This window comes from Trichomycterus rosablanca, chromosome 25, assembly GCF_030014385.1.
Source record: "Trichomycterus rosablanca isolate fTriRos1 chromosome 25, fTriRos1.hap1, whole genome shotgun sequence".
Classification (NCBI taxonomy): domain Eukaryota; kingdom Metazoa; phylum Chordata; class Actinopteri; order Siluriformes; family Trichomycteridae; genus Trichomycterus; species Trichomycterus rosablanca.
Window position 1 is genome coordinate 747,018 of NC_086012.1, and position 23,633 is coordinate 770,650.

The 23,633-nt window shown below is 44.9% G+C and overlaps 1 protein-coding gene across 4 annotated transcripts; it reads left to right on the top strand.

Annotated features, from left to right (window-relative positions):
- Positions 1-12: 12 nt before the first annotated feature.
- c25h10orf67 (chromosome 25 C10orf67 homolog) lies at positions 13-22,569 on the top strand. Of its 4 annotated transcripts, none has more exons than XM_062987955.1 (16): positions 13-166; positions 865-985; positions 2,317-2,490; positions 2,990-3,064; positions 3,160-3,303; positions 5,697-5,823; positions 7,837-7,895; positions 8,843-8,908; positions 13,485-13,550; positions 16,384-16,500; positions 16,723-16,787; positions 16,886-16,951; positions 17,829-17,916; positions 18,673-18,753; positions 18,879-18,981; positions 22,282-22,569. In XM_062987955.1, exons 1-16 carry the CDS (start codon positions 72-74, stop codon positions 22,428-22,430), a joined length of 1,596 nt encoding a protein of 531 aa, XP_062844025.1. In that variant the 5' UTR covers positions 13-71; the 3' UTR covers positions 22,431-22,569. The 4 variants fall into 4 exon arrangements, with proteins under 4 accessions (XP_062844025.1, XP_062844026.1, XP_062844027.1 ...); XM_062987956.1 differs by having other exon boundaries at positions 16,387-16,500; XM_062987957.1 differs by having other exon boundaries at positions 2,317-2,460; positions 2,969-3,064.
- Positions 22,570-23,633: the final 1,064 nt, after the last annotated feature.

Consider the following 23,633-nt stretch of genomic DNA (forward strand, 5'->3'; position numbering starts at 1 on the left):
ACTATAGAGACCTGTTAGCCAAGCAGAAATCGTTAGCGTAAGCTATTTTCTGTATTTTATTCTTACAGAACATGGAAATTCCGAAGGTTCAAGAAAAAAACTATAAATCTGTAGATGAAGATGAATTGGAAGATCTGATTTTTAAAGAGATTGAGGAAATTAATCGGTATGATAGATTTCTTTCGTATTAGTTCTATTAAAATAAAGCTAAAGTAGCTTAGCATAAGAGCTAGTTCAGTCTAACAGCTTGAGTAGGATTAATGTTTTTTACACTAATGCTAACAGACAGAAGTTTTTGAGATTAAAGGTTAAAACAAGATAATTAACATGTATTAATTTTCCCATATATTAAGTAGTGTAATTAATATGATAGTCATATGTGGAGGGATTAAATATAACCCTAGTTAGTTTTATATATGTGATCTACAAACATCTAAATTAAATAAAACTGGATTTTATTAATTTACTTTTTTATTTTATCAGTTCACCTGATGAGGTTTGTGGTTTGAAGTTTGAGATCCACCTGGAAATACTCACGCAATCACCCATCTATTCACTTACTTACACCTAGGGACAATTTAAAGCAGCCAGTCTACCTTCTGCATGTGTTGGGAGGTGAAAGCAAACCCAAGCGGACACTTAGGAATACATGAAATGCTTTGCAAAATTACATGAGTCAAGTGTGGAACCCTGGTCCCCAGGACTGATGTTAATATGCAGCACTCTACACCCAGTGTCCCTTTGCATAAATTAGTGACAGTCGCATCACTGGTCCAGTTTTCTCTGGATTTTACTCCATTCCATAGTGACCATTAAGTGCAAAGTTTATACTGTACACTTCACTTCTTGTGTTTTCATTTTTAGGTATTCTGTGGCCAATCAGCTACGGTCGGGTTTCTTTGGTAGGGACGCCAGCGTCCAAACAAATGTGTCTGAGCTGCCACTGGTCAAACAGCTATCTAATGGAACAGCAGAACTTGTAAAGGTCAGCGAGAAATTCTGACTATAACACACTAAAATGAAAACCAGTACTTGTTGTGGCCAGAACAAAACATCCCTATACACCATGTACAATATAAACCTCGAGTCTCACGTTAGCATCATATCAAATCATTAAATAAAAACACTGAGTTTAGTTAAACGTCTGACTGTACCATAATGATGTGGTTTATTGCACCTTAAATAGCAAAGAGGCTGGATGCTAGTCAATATTACCATGGCAGAGTGTGAAGAAATTGGCGGTTCTACATATTTAATTAATAGAACCCAAATATTTCAGGATATTTTATAACAGCTTAGCTTAACATTTCCTAAAGATCTGAGTCCCTCATTTAGTTCACATTTAAGATACATATCTTACCTCTTTGTATAAAAAATTGCCATCAAAGTAATTTCAACTACTTCAAAATATTTTTAAGTAGCATGTAATTGTTTACTGTAAATTATTTCCTTGTATTGAATGGTTTTCAAAAGGAATGTACACAAATCCTTAAATTCATTAATGTTTTTTGTACCTGCCATTTTATACTAAAGGATTCCCTAGACGTAGTCCTTAAAACTACAGACGTAAACCAGACCAGAAATTGGCAAATTGGGAGCAAAATTGTGTGCAATGATTTACTAAACAGACTATTCCCCTTCTCATTCCCTTAATCCGATTATTGAACCTGGTCGTGGTGCTTTACGGGATTTAATTAATCATATTATTTTCGTATTATACTCCTGGCGCAGGGCATCATAAATCTCGTGGAAAGTGTAATTTGAATTCATGCTTGGCTCGCTCTATAGACCGAGCTGACACCTTTGACACCGAGTGTCAGTGCATTCCGTTGGATTTTCTTGTCGAGTTCATTCACGCTGTGGCTCTTTTCACGCCGTTGCCGGAGGATTCCTGTGTGTGTGTTGGTGAGTGGGCCGGCCGGCTCACCTGCTGAGAGGGCATATGGTGGCTTTGTGCCCTAAAACGGCGGCCCTCATTGCTCCTCCTGCCCGCAGAGTTAAACAAATTGATTGGCAGGCTCTCGGCTGAATGAGGGCCCTCTTTCATACATAATGCCTCATTATGTATTTATGTTCAGGCCACACTAAGCAGGTCTGTTGATCATTTACATTTGCAGGAAACCGCTGCTCGACTTTTATCGCTCTAAGATTCATCATAAGTGGCACATCTAAACTTTTCTCCTTAACTATAAAACTTTTTTGATGTATGTTTGTTTGACTGTATTTTTTGTAGGAATTGAGTAGAAGCACCAAGACAGTTTAAGTCACTGTTATTTGTCACTCACTTTCTTGTTCTATCATCTCCGTGTTCTCAAGGCGATGGACACACTGAAGAAGGAGACGGCGTCGAGAATAGACGCTCTGCAGGCTCAGTTTGAGTCCCGGCTGCAGCGAGAGGCCGAGGCCTTCTTCAGCAGAATTAATTACAGAGTCAAAGCCATTGAGACTCATCACAAAGAGGTCGGCTGTGCACACCGCTGCTCTCTCAATGTAATAACGTGATTATGAAGCGATTAAAAATGCATGAACAGACACATTCACACTTTTCGCGTCACATTCGGGGTCCATAAAGCCAGAAACATTTGTGATTGTTTATTAGATTATAACTTTAATTACTGCTGCGTCTTTAATCAGCAGTTTGGTTGCAGTTAATTGAACACAGTCGAGTACAGTTTGTTTATTAGATAACATTAAACATGATGTTTAATGACTCTTGTGCAGAGACAACTGTTCTGCTCCTGTCTTGCACACTTTGTTTTAATGTGGCTTTGAACCTACCTGTTGTGACCCTGATCAGGATGAAGTGACTTTTTAGGTAAATAAATGATGAGACATTAAGACATATCAGTACCAGCATCCTATCAGCCTGTAGGTATTTCTATCCACTTCTAATTGTTGTTACATCATGGGTCACTTTAATGAGTGTGAGCAGAGATACTGATTACTGTGATGCTGATGTCGTTAGCAGATTAGCATGTTCTCCTTTCAGAAAGTGAACATCCTCAGAAACAGCTTTCAACAGCAGCTGGCCGATGCAATAGCAGTAATTAAGGCCAGCTATAAGGTACACCCAAGATTTTTATAATTATTTCTATATTCCTAATTCTTAAATGATCTACAGTAGAACACCAGTTCTGTAAGACTGTATTTTAATTTTAGACATACTATATGAAGAAAGGTGCGGTGTTGGAGGTCGTACCTGCTGATACGGGACGAGAGCAGGAGCATTTAGACGAGATCCAGGAGAAAGATTTTCAGATCGAGCGGCTGAAAGAGCAGCTGAGTGAATATGAGGAACGAGAGGTACACGTTACAAAAAAACATGCATTATATACTACAGTTATATAGACATGTATATATACAGCTTACCACTAATAATAATATCAACAGTAATAATGTCTATAATTCATTCAGAACAACTGTTCATAAGTGCACCAGGCCACAGCCATGCTGGAACGGAAAAATGGACGGACTTGATGTTTTAATCAATAGGAAAGAAAGCAGAACAGCTCTACTCTCTTGGACTCTCGGTTATGAATTAATGTGTTCATTTCTTTATTCCAGTCTACATATTCTTAGCTCCCCAATGCATTTGTAACCTCCACCACCTGCTTGAGGAGAGCTGAAGGCTGCAAAGTCCTGCAAAGAGCTTTTCTTCCACCACTTGTTTTGGCACCTCGGCCAGACAGAAGCGTCCTTCCCACCCTCAGACACGGCAAATTACATCTGTAGAGCGTATAATCACACTGGTGGCACAATTGAGGTTCAAACCCAGTAATCCACTCTCAGTTGGCTAGAACGTTAGACTGCGGCACCAATGTTGACTTTAGTAATGTTGAATTTTTTCTTATATGGTTCTTGAATAGAGTTTTGAGCTCCCCTGAAAGCTTTTACTTCCTTTTTTGGTGTCTTTCCTTTTTTTAAGGACAATCTCGCAGCGTCCTGCATACCCGTTTCTCATCCACATGCTTTTACAATCGAGACACAAAACGATATGAACAACTAATAAGGTATCGAGAGCAGCCAATGGTTCTCACATGGTCCGCGTGACCTTCTGCTCTCCCGCGTGGTGTCCGAGCGCTGACTGACCACGGAGGCCGTGCAGGCAGATGGAGGGTCATAAAGCCATACAAAAACCTCCCTGCCGATCACTGTGAGAGCTAAACGTTGCTCGCTGGACTAACAGCTTCGCTCTTTTGTAATTTTTTTTGGTGAGAAGAAGCACAAAGCATGTAGTTCTGCTTGGTATCAGATGGTGGAGCCAGAGGTGAAGGATGGAGTAACAGGAACTTGGGATTTGTTCTAGCCCTAAACAAGAGTCAGAGGTCACTAGGCGTGTCCTTTCATCATGTACTTTCTAGGCAGGTCAGTTTTTATTGCACGAGTTTATGTGAGTTAGATGTGGAGGAACCCCAGTGGCCTGACACCTTTGGGATGAATTGGATTGTCGTTTGCGAACCAGGCCTTGGCGTCCAACACCAGTGCCTGACCTCATGAATTCTCCTCTGACTGAATGGGCACAAATTCCCATACCTAGACTCAAACTCTTGTGAGAAGCTTCTCAGAAAATATCACTTATAGGTCAGGTCACTCTCTTTTTGAGACGGGATGTCCGACAAGCTCATGCTCAGGCGTCCACATACTTTTGGAAATCTTGGGTCTGTTTTACAACCTAGTGACCCGCCCTCCTCCCTACTACCTACCTGTAGTATGCTGGGATTGCCTTCAGCGCTGAGGAGGTGTCGAACGCTCCGTCGTTATTCGGTCAGATCATCACTCAGAATTAAGGCGCCTCAGTAGGAGCATTTTAAGGGATCTGAGAATTTGGACATGCCCTCTTCTCGGGAGTGTAGGATGATGGGAAATGTGTCTGTGCAGAGAGAGAGCTAGGTTTTCAGATTTTTACACGTCTGCTTTGGAGTTCTTCTAGCTTCTATGTCGACCCTCGCTGTGTCACACGGCCATTCGGGACCCTTCCAGCGCCTGAAAGCGTTACACTAGCGTCTTCATACAGTCTGCTTTCCTTATGAATGAAGTATAGAGCGAGAGAGACCGGCGAGAGAGAGAGACGGAGGAACAAAACAAGAGCCGGGCTGAAGAAACTCTCTTTTGAAAGCCTTTGAACGGCTGTGTGCTCCTCTAAGTGTGACAGGCATGCAAGAGGCGCGTTAATGCGCCGGGCCTGAATGGACATCACACAGACCTGATGGACTCCATGCGGCTCTCGGCCTGCGGGCTTCAACGCCATGACGGCTGATGTGATCTCACTGACACTGGCAGCCAGAAATACAAAGACAACAAGCCCCCCCCAATGAAAACGGAGCTGGCGAAGACCCCCCCGCCCATCCCGGTCCCCTCTTTTCCATTCTGTCCTTCCTCGTCCTGGCAGGGCTTTTGCGCCTTTAGCCTTCAGCTGCCTCGCCCAACTTCCCGAATAATTCTGACCCAAACGACAGGGGCGCCCGAACAGTACGATACGCCATTATTCCTGTCAATAAAAAAATGTCCCCGGCTTTGTATGTAACGTACAGCCTTCTGTCCTCCGAGACGTATTCTCTCTTTTCTGTGTCTCTCTTTTTGTCATTCAAGGGGAAATGGTAGGAGGCAGAAAGTTGTCCGATGGCTTTGTTTCATATTTTCCACGCAGCGTGAGCGGCATGTCTTTTGTCAAGGCACAGTGTCAATTTTTGTCTCAGAACCGAGCCAGACCAGCAGATGATCCAGAGAAAAGCTGGCTGAAGGCGGAGAACGCCAGGCTGAGACGGGACGCCGACGCCCTGCGACAGGATCTGGCCAACAGAGACCAAAAGCTGAAGGATTTAGGTAACGGTGCAGGATGCACGCGGCCTTATTGTTTCCGGTTCTTATTTTGTGTGGTAAACTGTACCATCCCTCCTTCAAACTTGATGCCACACCTGCTACGAAAGGTATAGCGCCCTCACGTTCATCCAAACCATCCCAGCATCACTATAAATGTTTGTCCTGCTCGTTCCATGAATGATTTTCTGTTATGATATGAATTGCTGAGGGATATCCGATTGCATCCGAGGAGAGCACGTCGCTGTACACGCCCTCCTCTTCTCGCCCCTGCATTCTGCACAGGCGTCTCTTCCGCCAATCAGGGTCCTTACACAGCGTATGAAGACCCATCCACCCACACATAGTCCGGCCCCCACCCTGCAGATATGGTGGCCAATTAGTATCTGCTGCAGGCACTGCCAATTATGCCCGCTAGATGGCGCCCAGCCGAGTTTCGAACCGAGAATTTCAGAAACTCGGTGCTGGTGTGCAAGCGGAATATCCCGCTGTCTTTTATTTATTTTGACTAGTTTATTTTCAGTAGACGTTTGGGGCGCTTGGGTGGCGCGACAGGTAAAGGGTTTGAATCTGTCCATGGCCTGGATTGGCTAAACAGCCTAGCCTTTGGGAGGTTCACTTGTCAGTGCAATCTCAGTGCAGGTCCCAAGCCCGGATAGAAATAGAAGGCGTAAAATGTGGACCAGATCTATTTAATACAGGAGCAGCCGAATTTAGACGTTCGAATTACTTAACGTTCTCCTAATTACACCAGATTGATGAGCTTAGTGTAACAGAACACGTCTTTCCACCCACTAATCTATTTATTGATGTTTCCCACTATTGCAGGATAGAATTTAACCCCTTATTAGAGATTAAAACCCTTAAAATCAGCACTGTGCTGCGAGCTCGAACTTCCTGCCTGATCCCTGAAGCTCTGTGTAATAATTCTTTTATGATTTTTATTATTTTTATAATTAAAATCATCTGCCAATCAAACATAACTATCCACTAACATCCAGCAGTTATTTATTTATTGATCTAAAATCTATTCCTCATTAGTGACTGTAATTACCTACAGACAGTGACTTCTCTGTGCCTATATAAGTAAGGATTTATTCCAAGATTGGGAAGAGAACAATTTGTCTGGATGGTTAGATAGACGAGAATCTGCTGGAACATGTGAGACTCTGTCGACTCTGTTTGCCTGAAAAAGAATCCCCCTGTGCTGTAAGTCAGCACCTTAAAATCGAACCCGATTGCTGCTGATCACACGGACAGAGAAATAAAACAGAAAGCAAATATAAAGTCGTAAAAGTGACATTTTCTGGAAATGATGACAAATTTGCACTATTTTATCGTGTGTCCCTGATGTGAGCGTGATTAAAACCTGTGTGGCGTTTGGAGACACTTCAAACATTCGCCTCCCAACACCGCGCCGCCCGTGAGAAGCAGGTAAACACCAGACAGGTGTATTTTCGAGGGTCAGCGCTTTTATCTCTCTCAATATTTGATCTTCACTCGTTGCTTATGTAACTCAGGCAACCATCTGAGCGTTTTCCCCGGGGAGCTCGGACCCGGGCCGGATGCCGTCGTGTCGACCCGGGCCTTTTGTGTAATTACTGAAATGAAGTGTTTTTAATTCTATTCAGTTCCGTGTGTTGTTGGTTTTAACGGAACACAAGCAGCTTTGATAGAGAGAGACGAGTTAAAGGCGTTTACACGGGCCGCGATTGACCTGAAGTGCCGTCCGGTTTTAATGCGAGTACACAAAAAGAAAGAGGTCTAAACAGACTCTTGGCCCTTGAACCCAGTGGTCAGTGTTCGGTCAGTGGATACGAGTGGACGTGTCAGGGTTGACGGTCCGAGTCTTTCAGAGCTGAAGCAGTCGCTGACCTGAGGCTTAATGAAGGAACAATGAGGAAGGATGAGGTGTCACTGCACACCCAAACACCCCAAAACATCCCAAAATCTTTTGCTTCTCTCTTGCTAATGCATTTCACAAGTCAAAAACGTGCCGTCCTTTGTGTGTTTTTCCAGTTTTGGATCATTCCAGGATGAGATTAAAGGCGGAGGATGAACACAAGGCCCTGCAGAAGGTAATTCATACTGAACGTCAAGTCCATTTATTTCTTTAGCGCATTTTACAACAGACATCATCTCAAAGCAGCTTTACGGAATCCAAAAAGCCCCGTTAAACAGCCGAGGGCGACAGTGGCGTAGAAAATTACACCCTTAAGAGGAATCAGAGGAACTCAGCAGGGACCTCTGTCCTCCTCAAGTGGCCTGGAGAACAATTTAAAGGAATTAGACTTTATTAGACACGAACTATACAGACACAGAATTAATTTAAACTAAGTTATAACTAGCAAAAAGAATACACAAGCAATGTGAGTGAGTTCTGGACATCTTTGGTGCAAACACAACAGGTTTCCATCAGAATCAGAATTATTTGGACACCAGGATCAATGTAATATAGAAGAGCGACAGGATCAATAAAATAAAAATAATATAAATACTAGGATATGTAAGTTCATATTATATGACAGTTCAAGAACCTAAAAGTCCATTAATAATATGGTGCATAATAATTTTGTAGCGTATTATGATTTAACAAAACCTCGTTTCCAGAAAAGTTGGGACGATTTGTGAAATGCACTAATGAGAAGAATCGGTGATGTGTTCATTCTCCTGAATCTTTATTCAACTTTATTGGAGTTAGAATTTGATGCCTGCTATGGACATTGTAGACTAGTAGTTAAGGTACTGTACTAGTATTTAGAAAGTGGGTCACTGCCAGGTTGCTGCTGTTGGGCCCTTGAGCAAGGCCCTTAACCCTCAATTGCTTAGACTGTATACTGTCCTTCCTCTTCATAGATATGAGATTTTTTAATCTTTTAAATCTTTTTACAATATTATGCACGGTAGATGGTGAAAGATATAAATTATTTGCCACTCCAACTGTACCTGTGGGGGTTCAGTAATGAAGGACTACATTACACATCCGGTTCTTTACTCCTGATCATCAACGTGCATCTTTTTTCAGATGCTGAATGATAAAGAGGAGCTACACGTGCTCTCGAACATGGAGAATGAAAGTACCAGACAGACGGTAAGTTCCACTCAGGTATAAAAATGAGGTGACACAGAGGCTGAATTCATTTTTAGGAGTAAACAAATGTGATAAAAGGTATAAATCAGCCATTAGCTATAAAAAATATCTATACAGACAAGGGCTCGGTTAGGGGGGCACAGACATCCTGGAACAGGAAAGGTCCATCCCTAAACTGTTGCATGTAACTGATTTATTACACTTATAAAGTTATAAATTGCTGTGGCTGAAACGTCATTGGAAGGGACGTCCCAATACTTTTGTCCTGTTTATATAGTGTATGTTGTGATGCTGTGGGTACACTATATAGTCAAAAGTAAGTGGACACCTGGTTGAACTTGCTTTACCTTACAGTTATCATTCCAATTCATCCCGAAAGTGTTCAGTGGGGTTAAATTCAGAACCGTGTCTTTATGTATCTCACTTTGAGGGACACTCATGCTGATACAACCAGGGTTCTTCCCCAAACTGTTGCCGCAGACTTGAGGAACAGACGGATGTTATTAAAAGATAATCAGATTTTTCAGAGTGTGATTGTCAATAAAACTGTAAAAATAATAATTATGTATTCTTTCTGTGTGGCCCGGTAATAAATGACCCACGGACTGGTCCTGGTCCATGGCCCGGTGGTTGGGGACCTCTGATCTACTGTGTTTGACACAGTTATCATTATTATTAGTTATTATCAGTTATTATAGCTACAGGCGTGGCCGAAACACTTGTTTACATACTTTTGGCCGTATTGTGTATGTCGTGCTGCACCCTGTACACATATAAAGCGTCTGAAGGGGGTAAACCAGTGCCTAAATCGATCGTGGGTGCTCAAATAGCCTACACAGCAGGTTGCCAGCTAGCAGCCCTCAGACGCCGCTAATAATCTGTATCGCTCTTTAGCGGAAATGTTTGCCCTGCACTCGGTTGGCCAAATACGGCAGCATATGTCAGGTAAAGGTCTGGATTACTGCACTGTTGTCTGAGCCGGCGCAGGGGGGCATGCCAACAGAGCGCCGCTCCGAAGCTCCGCCACGCCGAGCAACTGGCGGGTGAGAATGATTTTATTACCGCGAGTCTTATCAGGTTGGGTAGCACAACAACACTCCCTGGCGTTATTTATGGCTGCTTATCGTTTACAGCGGCTGTAAAGATGAAGCCGGAGTGGCGTTAAACGTGGCGTCATGCCAGCAGTTAGATTACCGGGATGGAGCTGACTGTCCCGTCAGCGCTTCACAGACATATTGGAATACTGGACATAATGAAAACACAAGCTAAACCGCTGGAAACGGACCCAAGTGCTGCTTAGCACGTCAATTTATTCCGGAAGCCGCTGCACATCCACATTGTCGGGACTAAGTGGATTTCAGAGCCTCACAAAGAATACAATTAAAATATGAAGGCATAAACGCCGGAGCTGAGGCCTCTCAATGCTGCCACACAGAAGACGGGAGGTTAAAAGTCTCCCCCTGACCAAGCAGCGTTGCTGGGAGACCAGCGGAGAAAGTCTTCGCCAAAACGGCGGAGTTTACACAGCAATCGAACGCTCGTGTTAAAGACGCCGCGCTCCAGTCCGAGCGTACGTCCACATTTTACATTTTCGGCTTTTAGTGGATGATTTTTATCCAAAGCGACTGTACACATTGCAAGCAATTGAGGGCCTTACTCAAGGGCCCAACAGTGGCAACCTTGCAAATGTGGGGCTTGAACCAGTGACCTTCCAGTTAGTAGTCCTCTACTTTAACTGCTATATGGACAATCGTTAGACACGATTGGCTAAAAATTATTTCTATTTTAACCGAAGGTGGGAGCATCATGACATGGAGCCGCTTCTCAATGTCAAGCTGCCCAAACATGAAGCTACGGGAACTTCTATCGGCCGGCCGGGCGCCCACGCGCAGACACGATTGGCTAACGTGCGAGGGCCGAAAGGATTCCTCATCGCTGCTGCAGTTGCGGCCTCTGCTGGTCAGTCGAGGTACTGCATTTACCGAGTTGGTGAGAAATGGAAAGCAGGAGAAAAAAAGCGGTCTGTACTGCACATGTGTCGGAGCAATAGAGGAGAGATACAGCCAGGGGAACTGGATATGACTAGACTGGGAGAAAAAGAGAAAAATGCATAAATAGAATAAAAAAAAACCAAATATTGTCACATTTAATGGGTATTTTAGCAGGACTTTACAGTTAGTCATGGTTAGATTGATTTCTCTTTAATTTATTCTTTTATCTAGAGTAAAAAACAATTATTTTTTTCTTTAATAAACTTTACAACAAATCTTCAGTTTTCTGTGGGTTTAAAATGAAATTGGTTTGTAACTAACTAAACATTTAATGCATAAATAATAATAATAATATTCATAAACAATAATTATGATTTTTTCCTCCATCTCGAACCCTCGTATGTGCACTCGGTCCCTCTCACCCGCTACCATCAGCAGAATTGGCGTCTTTTCTCTAAACCCGGGCTAGATGTGAGCAGAGGTTAATGTTGGGGAGCAGGTGGTACCCACGCACATCTCACGTGCACCAGCGCCGTCCCAGGAACAGCTAATAAAGACATCCTTATGTCATTTCAATCAGCGCTGAATGGCATTGTCCATATTTAGTGTCGAAGTTCAGAGTGCCACCCATTCAGCCCCCGACCCACCTTTTGTTGCCGCCGGCTCTTTTGTGCCGCGCCTGACAGACTCAATGTGAAGGTCCACCGCCGAGGTTATGCAGAAAAATGTACAACGAAAAATGATGCATTTTTTTCTCTCTCTCTCGTCGCCTCCACATTATTTTGGGTGACTTTGATCAATGGGCCAGCAGAATGCGCGGCGCCCGCTGGAGGGCCGGTGCGCTCAGCTGGGTGTTCGCCTGGCCCCTGTGAAAAATTCGGGCTTTCACATTGAACTGCCCTTTTACCACACAAAGCCAGAAATGTAAAGCACCACCGGCTGACCACTGCGCGGCCTGTCTGAAAAGCACCGCTACTGTAGATAAATGTGCGCCAGGCTTCAAACGGGTTCATTTATTTTGGGTGAAACTCGCTTATTCATGCCAGTAAATGCAGCTCAGGAACAGCGGGGGCGAGGAAGAGATAGATCATAGATAATTAGGCAGCGGGAGGCCTGTGTACACTCTCTATTGACGGAGAAAACAGCGCGAGTGCTGAGAGAATTTATTTATTATACTGTTTTATAGAAAAGCGAGAAGTTACAACATTTCTGCTCGTCTTTATCTGTGACTGAATCATTAAGACTCACCGTTAAGTTCACATTAAGTTCTCCTAAAAAATAAACATACAGCAACTTAAACGACTTTGCTGGTGTGCAAATTTCTCAACAGCTGTTAATTTTGTTCCACGGCCTCTTTAGTAATCATTATAATTACAGCAACAGCCAGTGACTTCTCTGTGCTCATATAAAGAGGGATTACATGAACAAAAACCCAAACTGTCCCCTTACGATAAAAGAAAATGTTCTCAAATGATAAGCTGTAGCCAAGAACCACAAAATACAGATGGAATGTAGGTAACACTGTCCACAGCCAAGCAAGCTTCATGCCATGCCAGTCAGCACCCTGTCTGCAAAGGTTCGTGCACCTCGGGCTGAATTATGTTCTTGTAATTGTTTCAGCCACAAGTTGAGATGACAAGCTTCCAACTCTGCAGCAACAGTTTAGGGAAGGTCCTTTCCTGTTCCTGTGCACAAATAAGCTCTATAAAGACGGTTTAAAAACCAAGAAACTCCAGCATCCTGCAGAGAGCCCTGACCTCAGCCCCGCTCAACAACTCTGGAACGAACCGGAATGTCAACTGATCAATCAGTGACCAGCCGTACTAACGCTGTCATCTTTTGACTGAATGGGCACAAATTCCCATACACAGACACACTTCAAAGTCTTGTGAGAAGCTGAAGAGATCACATAGACCTCACTGTGTATTAAAACCATTTGTTTTTAAAATGGGACGTCCAACAAGCTCACGGTCAGATTAAAAATGTTTGATGGGGTTTTATGTTATTAACATTAAACAAACAGTAATTGTGCATCAAAATGTGCACAAGTTATTAACTTTTTTTGCTGTATATAAGGATGGCAGTTCCGCGGCTACGCGACTAGTATAAATACCGCCCAACACGTAAATGCAGCAGAATTATTAAAGCAGAAGCTGTCAGGTATTTTTAAAAACCACTGGCTTTGGACCGTCTCTGGACCATCACTGTTCAGCCCTCGAGTAAGAACCTTAACCTCCGGTGCTCTCCGGTCTCTGTAATGCTAATCTCCACGTCACCGTCCTGTCGGACATCTACAGTACAGTCGCCGTTCTGTGACGGGCAGGTGAAGCCTGTCGGGAGCGATATGGGGTCACGCCCACGATGCGCCACACGTCACTGTCCGCCCACGCGGTCCCCGGGGGTTCTGAAGTTCCACACTGTATCACACACTGACTCTCACATGCTGGATTCACACTCACTTCTGCAGCACCGACAAACGTTAGTAGCTACGTGCTAGTGTGTGTGTGTGTGTGTGTGTGTGTGTGTGTGTGTTGCACTGCTGTATTATGATTTCGAAGCATATAACGCATATTATTTTTTTGCAGATGATCAGACTCAAACAGGAGCTGGAGAAACAGATCGGAGCTTTAGAAAACTCCCGACAGAGTGAGGTGAGCATCCAGCGCCTGCACCCTGTTTAGGGTGTGGTCTCGCCTGACTTGCATCCAGTGTTTTGGAGTGGTGCTGGACTTACTGTGACCCTGACCAGGGTAAAACGGTTACATCTACAAATGACACCAAACCTCTGTTACATTCAGATGGTATAAGCAGGCAGTTGTAGCCTAGCGGTTAAGGTACTGGACTAGTAATTGAAAGGTCGCTGGTTCAAGCCCCACCACTGCCTGGTTGCCACTGTTGGGCCCTTGAGCAAGGCCCTTAACCCTCACAGTACTGAAAGTTGCTTTGGATAAAGCGTCTGCTAAATGCCGGGACGCATTAAAAGCGTTCCGCCGGGACGCATTTCAACTTGGCCTTTCCGTGTTGGACGTTTGTGGGTCGCAGCCCCCGGGGCGAAGGACAGTCCAGCAATCAGCGCGATAGCAGAGTGCTAAAGCAAAGAGAGAGAATCAAGGAGCACACGCCAGGTCTCGGAAATATCGATCAGAGCCATGAGAGCGCGGTTAAACTACAACCTGCGTCCACACCGTGCCACATCCATCAACGCCACTCGTATTTACCCCCCTCACATCTCAGAGCCGGAAGATCTGAGTCGAACCGTTTACAATTCATCATGGAGAAAACATCCGACATCCGGTACCGTCATTATGGCCACCGGTCTATATTATTCCTTCGTCCCACTTGATGACCATTTTTCTGGTTGGATAGGCCAGGCCGAGCGTTATCGGCGCTACTGTTTCCTTTTCTTATCAAATAATGCTCGTGACAGAACGAGCTGTTATCTATGAGGTTTGCTCAGCGTGCGCTATCAGAGCAGGGCCAGATATTAGGCATTCACACCCCCCCTCACCCCTCGAGGATGGCTCGCCGGACGTGGTGTTGGACGTCCTCTCGCTCGGTTCAGCGCTGGGAGCGTTTGGAATGCAGCAGCTGACCCAACACGCCGCCGGGCTGCGGTGGGTGAGGGGCCGGGCTGAATGGTGGCCAGACAATAGGTCCTGTTTAAAGTCCACTTCATGACGGAGGCTCCGCACTGTAGTGGCCAAGCATTGAGGCAAAGTGTCTGGAGCTCTTATCTGCTCCGGGTGGCTCATAGAAGGTCCAACACGTGCCTGGTGTGGAGGGTGTTTTCCTGCTCTCGAATGGGCGTGGATTTATCCTCGTTCACTTGGTGCATCAACGTTTGTGGTGTTCACTAGTTTGCTAGATTAAAGTTCTGGTAGTGGTTGGTGGTGTAATTATAGTAGGGGACTGTTTGGGTTGGATACTAAGATTTGTTGGGTACCACCCATACCAATATATGTGATGAAAAGACATGCGACCTCATAAAAATGTCTTTGAGGTTGTTGCAGCCAGTGGCACCGGAAACATTGCAGATAAATAGTAGATAAAAACAAGTCTGTTTTACTAGATATCAACAACTAGTTTCTACAAGAGAACAGTGACCCAAATCATAGATCAAAGTCCACCAAGTGCTTCAAAATGCACGCCTAATCTTTTGGACTGGTTTTCACAGGTTCTCATTAAATGAACACGTCTTCCACTGAAACTGTAGTTCCTGATCTTTACGCTTTAATCAAGTCTGCCTGACGGCAGAGGTCATGAAATCATAAAGTGCTTTTCATATAGAAATGTATTGATCGCCCCCAGCAACTGCCCTCAGGCTCCCATTATAAGTGACCGTGTTGTTCCTACATCGATCGGTTCGGGAGGACATGAGTGAAGTCTTCATTAGTGTCCCGTTCTGAATGACCGGTCCATAAGGCCGCCTCACCCGGCCCTCTGTTTTATCACCACAAACAAACATGGACGCCTACACCCATTCTCACACAATGAGCCTTTAAGCACTCTCCCTTTCACTCTTTTTGTCCTCCTTCGGTTTGCCAGAAACAAAAACCAAACCCTCCAATAAAGACCCGAGCTGACGCCCCTTCTGTGTCAGGTTAGACTAACAACACATTCAGCTCCCACTTTTCGCTCCGACACACCTCAAAGCCCCCCCTCTGGCCTTTTGGATGTCCGAGCTGACCCGGGCTGACCCGACCTTCACACCAGAGTGAGTGAGCACACTCAATCAGGCCACGCCACTCGGCTCAAAGCTCGGGAATTTGGAAATTGGACGTGCCACACCAAGTGGACGTTTAGCCTCGGATCTGCACTTCGTCTGCTGCCCAACGATCCAGAGATTATAGCTCTTATAGAAATGATGTCTGGAAACGGATCAAACGTGGCGGCGAATTTACTCTCTGCTCCTAAATGTTCCCCTCTGGTATATGTACACCTGACCATTATATAACCCCCTCTTTGCAGCTATTATTAATATTTGGGAGTGTGTCTATATAAATTCGAGCCCATTTGTGTTCTGTTATTGTTCTGAGACTGACGTCTGAAAAGAACGCCTGGCTACCAAAGTTCCAGTTCATCCCAAAGATGTTAATAGGGTGGAGCCCAGGGTTGAAACAGCAATGGGCCTTCCCCAAATTGTTGAAAAGCTGCAACATAAGAAGCTTACAATTTAAAATTCTGGACTAGTAATTATCTGGCTGCTGGTTCAAGGGTCACGATTGTAAGTAACTGTATAAAAGCTTGTCAGTGGGTGTGGCTGAGACACTTGAATTTAATAATCAGCAGGGGTGTCCACAGACTTTTGGCCATATAGTGCACTGTATACAATTTAAACTGCCAAAAATACAATTCCATAATAATATAGACGCAGCGTTATTCGTGATGGACGTGCATTACACGTTAATCTTGTTTTAGTCCAAAAAACACAACACACACACACTAGGTATTTAATGTACCGTAGTAATAACAGTGTACGTTCAGCAGGCGGCTGAGATTTGTGGTTTTGCTGCTAATCAGAGGACGGCCGATGAGACGAAGCATGAAGCGGAGCAAGAGGAGCTGCTGATTGGTCGAGAGTCAACATCCCATCCAGCAAAGGTATTTATATAGAAATGAAGAAAAGCTCAGGGGAGCTGAGGCACAAATTCCCATACACAGACTTACTTTAAAGTCTTGTGAGAAGCTTCTCAGAAGAGCGGCTGTTGTTCTAGCTGTAAAGATCACACAGTGGTCAAACTATTTTGAAATGGGACGTCTGATAAGCCCACAGTCAAGCGTCCGAATACCTTTGGCCATGTATTGTTTATTGTTTATTGACAGGAGCTTACAGAGGAACTGGAGAGACTGAGAAAGGCAGACGCATCACAGAAGGAGCTCATCGACAGGTAAACGCTGCAGGTGGAACGTAGTCAGAACGTATTTAGAACGTTTTATATTTCAGCTCCATAACAATAACAATCTGATCTTATTGTTTTTATATCAGGCTGCAAACACAGATCATCAGGAACAACCACACCTGGGAGAGGAAGTTTGAGATTCTCAAAAAGAGGTACAGAGAACAGCGCCCGGTCAGAAAATATGCTATATGTGCAAAAATATGTGGACACCCCTTCTATTGATTCGTTTTAGTTGTTTCTGTCACATCCATTGCAAGTCCCCTTTCTGAGCACAAAGCAGCTCTATAAACACACGGTTTAACTAGTCGTTTTTAAACCCCGGTGACACTTAACCCAACTTAACACTTTTGGGATGAATTAGACTTGGATTGTGAGCCAGAAACTGATGGGAACAAATCCCCAGAGACACACTCCAAATTCTTGTAGAAAGGCTTCCCATAAGTATTAAAGCTACAGATGATATATAAGTGGTTTCGGAATGGGACGTCCAACAAGCTCATGGTCAGGTGTCCCAATACTTTTGTTCATACAGTGTATCAAAGGTTATCAAAGTTATAGCCAAAAGTGTGTGGACACTTGACCATGAGCTTGTTAATATGACAATGCAACCCACAACCTTTGTATCAACAGCCTTCACTCTTTGTTTGGAGTGTGTCTGTGGAGATTTGTGCCCATTTGTTTGACATAAAGTTTGTGTTCGAGGACAAGGCCTGGCTCACAACAGACTTTCCAATTCATCCCAGTTTGGTTAAGGTCAGAGCTCTGTGCAGGCCAGTGGATCTTCTCCATACTTCTCCTACAGGGCCTTCCCCAAACTGTTGCCGTAAAGTTGAAAGCATATAATTTATTTTATGTGAAAGATTTTACACCTGTTAGCTATGGGTGTGACTGAAACGCACTTGAACTAATTAATTATAAAATTAATTAACAAATACACTGCGCCTGAGGAAAGCAGAGAGGGGGCACTTACTTTTTCACAGCTCTGCAGAACGATCGCGCTGACCGTAACGCTCTCATGTCGCTCCACAGTTTCCACGCCATCAAGGACGAGATGTTCCTGCGGCACAGTCTGCGGCGCCAGGCCGCCATGCTGCACCAGGCCTCGCTCAGCTACACCGTGAGTCTGTACAGTCACACACACGAAGGGCCGAATGTATCCGGACGCCCCTGCAGAACAGATAGCATGCTTCCATCCCAGTGTCCATAAAGATATGGACTGACCAGTGATGAATTCGGTCCAGGCGTAAACGGGCACAGATTTAAAGACGCACTCCACTGTTGACTGAATGGGCACAGATTCCCACACACGCCTTCTCAGAAGAGCGGCCGTTGTTCTAGTTGGGATTTGAACCCAGGACCTTCTTGCACAAGCCTAACATGGCTACAGCAGCTTGTGAGCGTGCAACAGAACGGGGCGGGAAGGAAGGAAGGTGGGGGGTGCTTAGGATTAAACTTGAATGCTTTTTCATTAGTATTCGATTACGCGTGGCGAGATGGGGGGGCGCTGCCATGTCATGATTACCAATGAAACCTGCACCTGTAGCTCATCACATGCAAAACTCACCCACTCACACACTCGCCCACATCAGAGGTTAACGCAGATCAGACTTTAACAGGTGCAAGGTTATTAGGCCCCTCGATTCAGGACTTAATTGCCCCCTTTTCCATCCCGGTTGATGAATATGCATAGGTTTGGGGCCTGTTTTTGTGATGCCCGGCTCTCCACTGGTTATTGTGTCCCACGTTACCCAAGCTGGTACAGTATGGGACGAGCGGCTCCGATTCAAGTGTGGGGCAGTTTGGTATCAGTGTTTAATGTGTATAACGTGTGTGTGTGTGGAATCATTATTAATCGTATTCTCTTGTCTCGCAGGTAGACGTTCCTATCGTGTGCCAGGGACAGACCCAAAAAAAGGGCTCCAAAGGGAACGCCAGCTTCAAAAACACCCTTGTGGTAAGACAAATGAATGGCCACACATTTCCACCACATTTTTAGGACACTAACATTAAACAAATACGCATTTTCTTTACGGACAGCTGGTCACGTTTATTTGTTCATGTGAAGCGTCTCTGTTGTAGTCGTGTAAAGGTGCAGGAGCGCCGCAGGGAGCGGGACACGCCCATGAGACCGGGGATCTTCGCCTACTGACAGGACGAAGGACGGACGTCTTCGCCTACGCAGGCTAGTAACAGTTTCACCACATCACGTCCACCTACATTTAGCTTCTGTAATGACGTTAATCATATTAACATATTAGCATTTTTGTATTATATAATATAATATAAGGAGCTGAGAGGGTTAAGGGCCTTGCTCAAGGGCCCAACAGTGGCAGCGTGGCAGAGCCGGGATTCAAACTCTCAACCTTTTGATTGATAGCCCAAAACTCTTCCCACTAGGCTCCCACTGTCCTGTTATAATGTTAAAGTTCATTAGAGCAGCCCCACTGAACAGCTCTGGAATGAACCGGAACACCGACATCAGCGCCCAGCCGTACAAATACTATCTGAACGGGCACAAATTCCCACACACGCCTTCTCAAAAATGTTGCTCTGTTTTAATACCGTTTGTTTTTAAAAAGGGACGTCCGACAAGCTCACAATCATGTTTCCTAAAAACACATCCAGGCTGATTAGCTTTCTCCAAAGTTTGAGGGGCGTTAACACCGACGTGACCCGCTGACCCTTGCAAACCGTAGCGAGAAAATTAGCCGGCTTTAGCGCCCTTTAATCTCTCCTTTGCCTCCTATTGATTTTGCCATGATTGGGATCTGGGCTAATGAGCTCAGCGGTCAGGACCGGGTTAGATAACCACACACCTTAATTCTGTCTGTCAATACAGAAGCTCTTAGCCAGGAAAAGCCTGTTCACAGAAGCTAACAAATTAATCTGCCAGATTACGCCGCTGTCCTGCGCTCGAATCCGGCCGGACCGGCGAGCCGAGACAATGGCCGAGTGTCCTGCTCCCTGTTCCGCTATCTCCGGGTCAACTTCTGACCAAACGCAGAACGAGTGCGCAAACATGGAGCGATTTCCTGATGTCAAACAGCGGCGAGTGGCGGAGAGATTTAAATAAAGACACGCTCTCGATCTATACGAGGAGAAAACGTAAAATATGAATTTCAATATTTTATCTTCACGTATCAGAATATTTATTTTGGCTACTCCTATATTTAGGGGTCACCACAGTGGATCTGGTCCTCATACCAGAGTTGGAACAGTTTATACACCGAATGCCCTTCCTGACTCTCCTATTTTTAACCGAGCTTGAGACCTGCACTGAGACCGCATAGACAAGTGCACCTTCTAATGGCTAGGCTGTTCCGACCCCCCCCACCCCACACCCCGCCAGGCGTGCTGAGAACAGCTGAGATGAAAACCCTGGATCCCCAGACTGTAGCCCCATGCACGTATCATAATACTGTATAAATGTAAGCATTATTCAGCATTGGATGTTGGGGAGGAAGGGGGGGTGCAGCAGACTGGCAGGCACTAGGGAGGATGGGTTCGGACGGGTTGCGGTGGGGGCTGAGTCATGTAGAGTTTATCATGACTCTCTGTACGCGATACGACACACCGGCATCGGGCACGTGCTGGAGGGAGCGTGTGGTGATCCGGCTCTCCTTGATCAGATTGGAGGTTGTACAAGCAGCAGTGGATTCACAGTGGGAATTGGAAAGGACTAAATTGCCAGGGGAGTCTTGGAATTTCAGTGATTTCAGCAGCTGCTTTATTTGAATTGAATATTGAATATAAACACGCCTGATGCAGGTGAAAAGAAGCGGTTGGCTACTGAACACGTGTGTTAGTCATGGCTCTCCTCGGTCAGGAGTGGAAGTGTGCAGCAGTAGAGGTGAAACACCATCGGGAATTGGATACGACTTGATTAAGAGGAAAAATCGCATGGTATAATGCGTTTAAGTGCAAGCGTCCCGCACTCGCTAACGTGTTGTCGCGGCGGGTCAGAGCGGCTAACAGGCAGAATGCCCGTGAACAAGGCTGAAAGGAATGAGGGGGGGTGAAGAGCAACTGGTCAGCAGCTAAAGAGGCCTGGTCAGTAGCCCCTACGAGTAGCTTTCGGAACGCAGCCCATACATCATCATTGACACCCGGTAATTGAGACGAGGCTGATAAGACACCAGTCGGCGCAGGTCCTGTCAGTCGGCAAACGCCGGTGTCACACACGCCATTAGGTTTATTCAGCCTAAGGTGGTCTGGACGATGTCACCTCTGTAGTGCGAGCCCACTTTCGTCCACTTTGTCCCACTTAACACCCCTCAGTGAGCCTTAATTAAAGCATTGGTTGATTTTTATAAGTCGTAAGTGTCTCAACGTTTGTTCGATTTTTATAATATTTACAGATGATTTAAAACAGTTCTTAACAATTAACCCCACATCAGACATTTGTAAAGAAAAAAAAAACATTATTTATATAATTTATAGTTTGTAAATCTTGAAAAAAATCAAACACTGTTGCAGAAGGTGACCAATCCATCGGAACTGTCGAGCTCAGACAGTGTTACTGCTATTTAAGTGTCTCCCCGACAAAAGTTTCGTCTTTTATTGGACTCGTCCTGAGAGCTACAAAAGTCACTCCACGAACGATCAAAAGAGGAGAGAAAAGGACACTCGGCCATAAATTTTGTTCTCTTTTTTTTTAAAAGCCTGAATACGTCTGGCCCATATGCTTGGCCACGGAGGGACATGAAAGGGGCATTTACAAACCCAGGCCCACCACATTAAAGTCTATAACAATCTTCATTCATGGTAACTTATCAGACTCAATTAATCAACCTCAACAATGGTAATTCTGATGTGTTCAAGCACCCTGAAAGGCCTAGGTCAGCACCGGGGCACCGATGACGCCTAGCGCTCCTTCACTTCCCAAAATCTCCTCCATTCTGTCTCCGGCCAAGATCGAGAGGCTCTGTGAGTCCGGCCTCGGGAAAAAAAAAAACTAGAAATAACGTAAGCGCGAGAGGAAAACAAACAGCTCGGGGAGATAATGAGAGCTTTCTCAGCCCGGCTCAAAGGCCACAAAGCTCCTCCAGCGGATGAAAGCCTTTCTCTCGGGGCGTCTGAAAGGAGCATGTCTCCTCTGCTCGCCTCTGAATGGTATTGTTATGGCTATTCCAGTGGGCTGAAAAGGGGCAACCACTGGTTTGATTCGGTTACACGGTGCGGTTAAGTTCTCCCTCCCACTGCCTTGGTGTGTATGGAGGGTCCGTGACCTGTTTACTCTCGGCCGGGGAAAGTGTCATGTCGCCCCTCCCATGGGCAGTCCTCACATTCATTCCACTGGTACAGAAAAATGACTTGGGATGGTTAAAAAGCGCTCCTTTCACGTCGCAATTTATGAGCGCCAAGGTCCCGTTATCTGCGCCGCGCTTGATCGCGTCCCGGGAGATACCAGATATCTATATATATGTATAAATATATATTTTAGATGATCTATCTGTATCGATTTTGTTTTTTCTGATTTCAGGTTGTCGGTTAGCGGGCGTCGACGTCGACAGCGATGAAGAACTGGGAGACGTTCTGTCCTTCCCTCCCCCTCCGAACAGCCAGGACTCCTCCTATAGTTCACCTCAAGTACCAGATTCTGTTCCCACATACGATCCACATCGAGAATAAACGTCGAGTTTCATTAAAATACCAAGAACTGAATATACAGGGGTGTGAATAAGTAATCGCCCCCTTTCCCTATAACAAAGAACTGATTTTCCATCAGTAAAAGGAACCCAAATAAAAACACAACACATGTTATTATAAATCAGAAGTTTTATTTATTAAATAAACTGTTATTCGATATTTAAATCATCCTGGTACGGAAAAACCCTGGCCTGCTTCGGATGCTGATCAGACGTGAACTGCTGCTTCCAGGTCCCACCAGATTCATTCTGACTCCTTTATTCTGCTTCATAATCTAATCACGTCTCAGCTTCAGCTCAGGGACAGATGACCTTACACTCTCCAGAGGAATTTATCATTCTCTCAATAACGGAAGACTATAAGCTAGACGTACATGGCAAAACCTCGGCAAAGGTGCTTTTTTGTGAGTGTCAGATGAGCAGTGATGTTTCCTGCTTCTTTCTTTGGAGAAATCTTAAATATAATGGCTCTCGCTGTGGTTCGGTGGAGTCCCAGAGCTTTATATTTTCCTTCTCAGTTGTCCTCATAGTTCTAGTCATTTTAAAGGTGACTGCTTGCTGATTACGGTAGACATCCACCTAATCACCGCTTTTTACAGTCACCATTGTTCTTAATGTATTCTTGCTTTACTGAAGCTTAATTTCCCCCCTGTGGGTCATTAACATAAACGTGGGTTTGGGTTTGGCCGTGCTTCAATCCTCTCTACACACACAAGGCTGGAGTAAAGCTCTGAAAGCCATTCATCAGATTGTTTCTTCTCCACCCACGTCACAGAGTTCCCATAATGTGTAAACAAAGCCGGCTCTGACTTTAACAGGCTTTAATTGACTCCACACTGAATGGCCGTAATCCACTGTTACAGCGGCCGGAGTCTGTGTGTGTGTGTGTGTGTGTGTGTGTGTGTGTGTGTGTGTGTGTGTGTGTGTGCTCTACAGCCAACTCGAGATGCTGTCCAACAATGTCCTTTATACACCACCAAACCCAGGGGGACACACGGGGATCTGAACGGTATCTGAGGAGGGACAGAGAGAGAGAACAGATCAGTTTCAGTCTGCAGGCTGGAAAAGAATCAGTTTATACACACGATATAGAAATAAACAATATCAGGTCAGTTTATCTAGTTTATCTATTCTTTCTTAGGGGATTTGTTCAGGGATTCAAGCACAATTCTGTCTGCAAAGCACC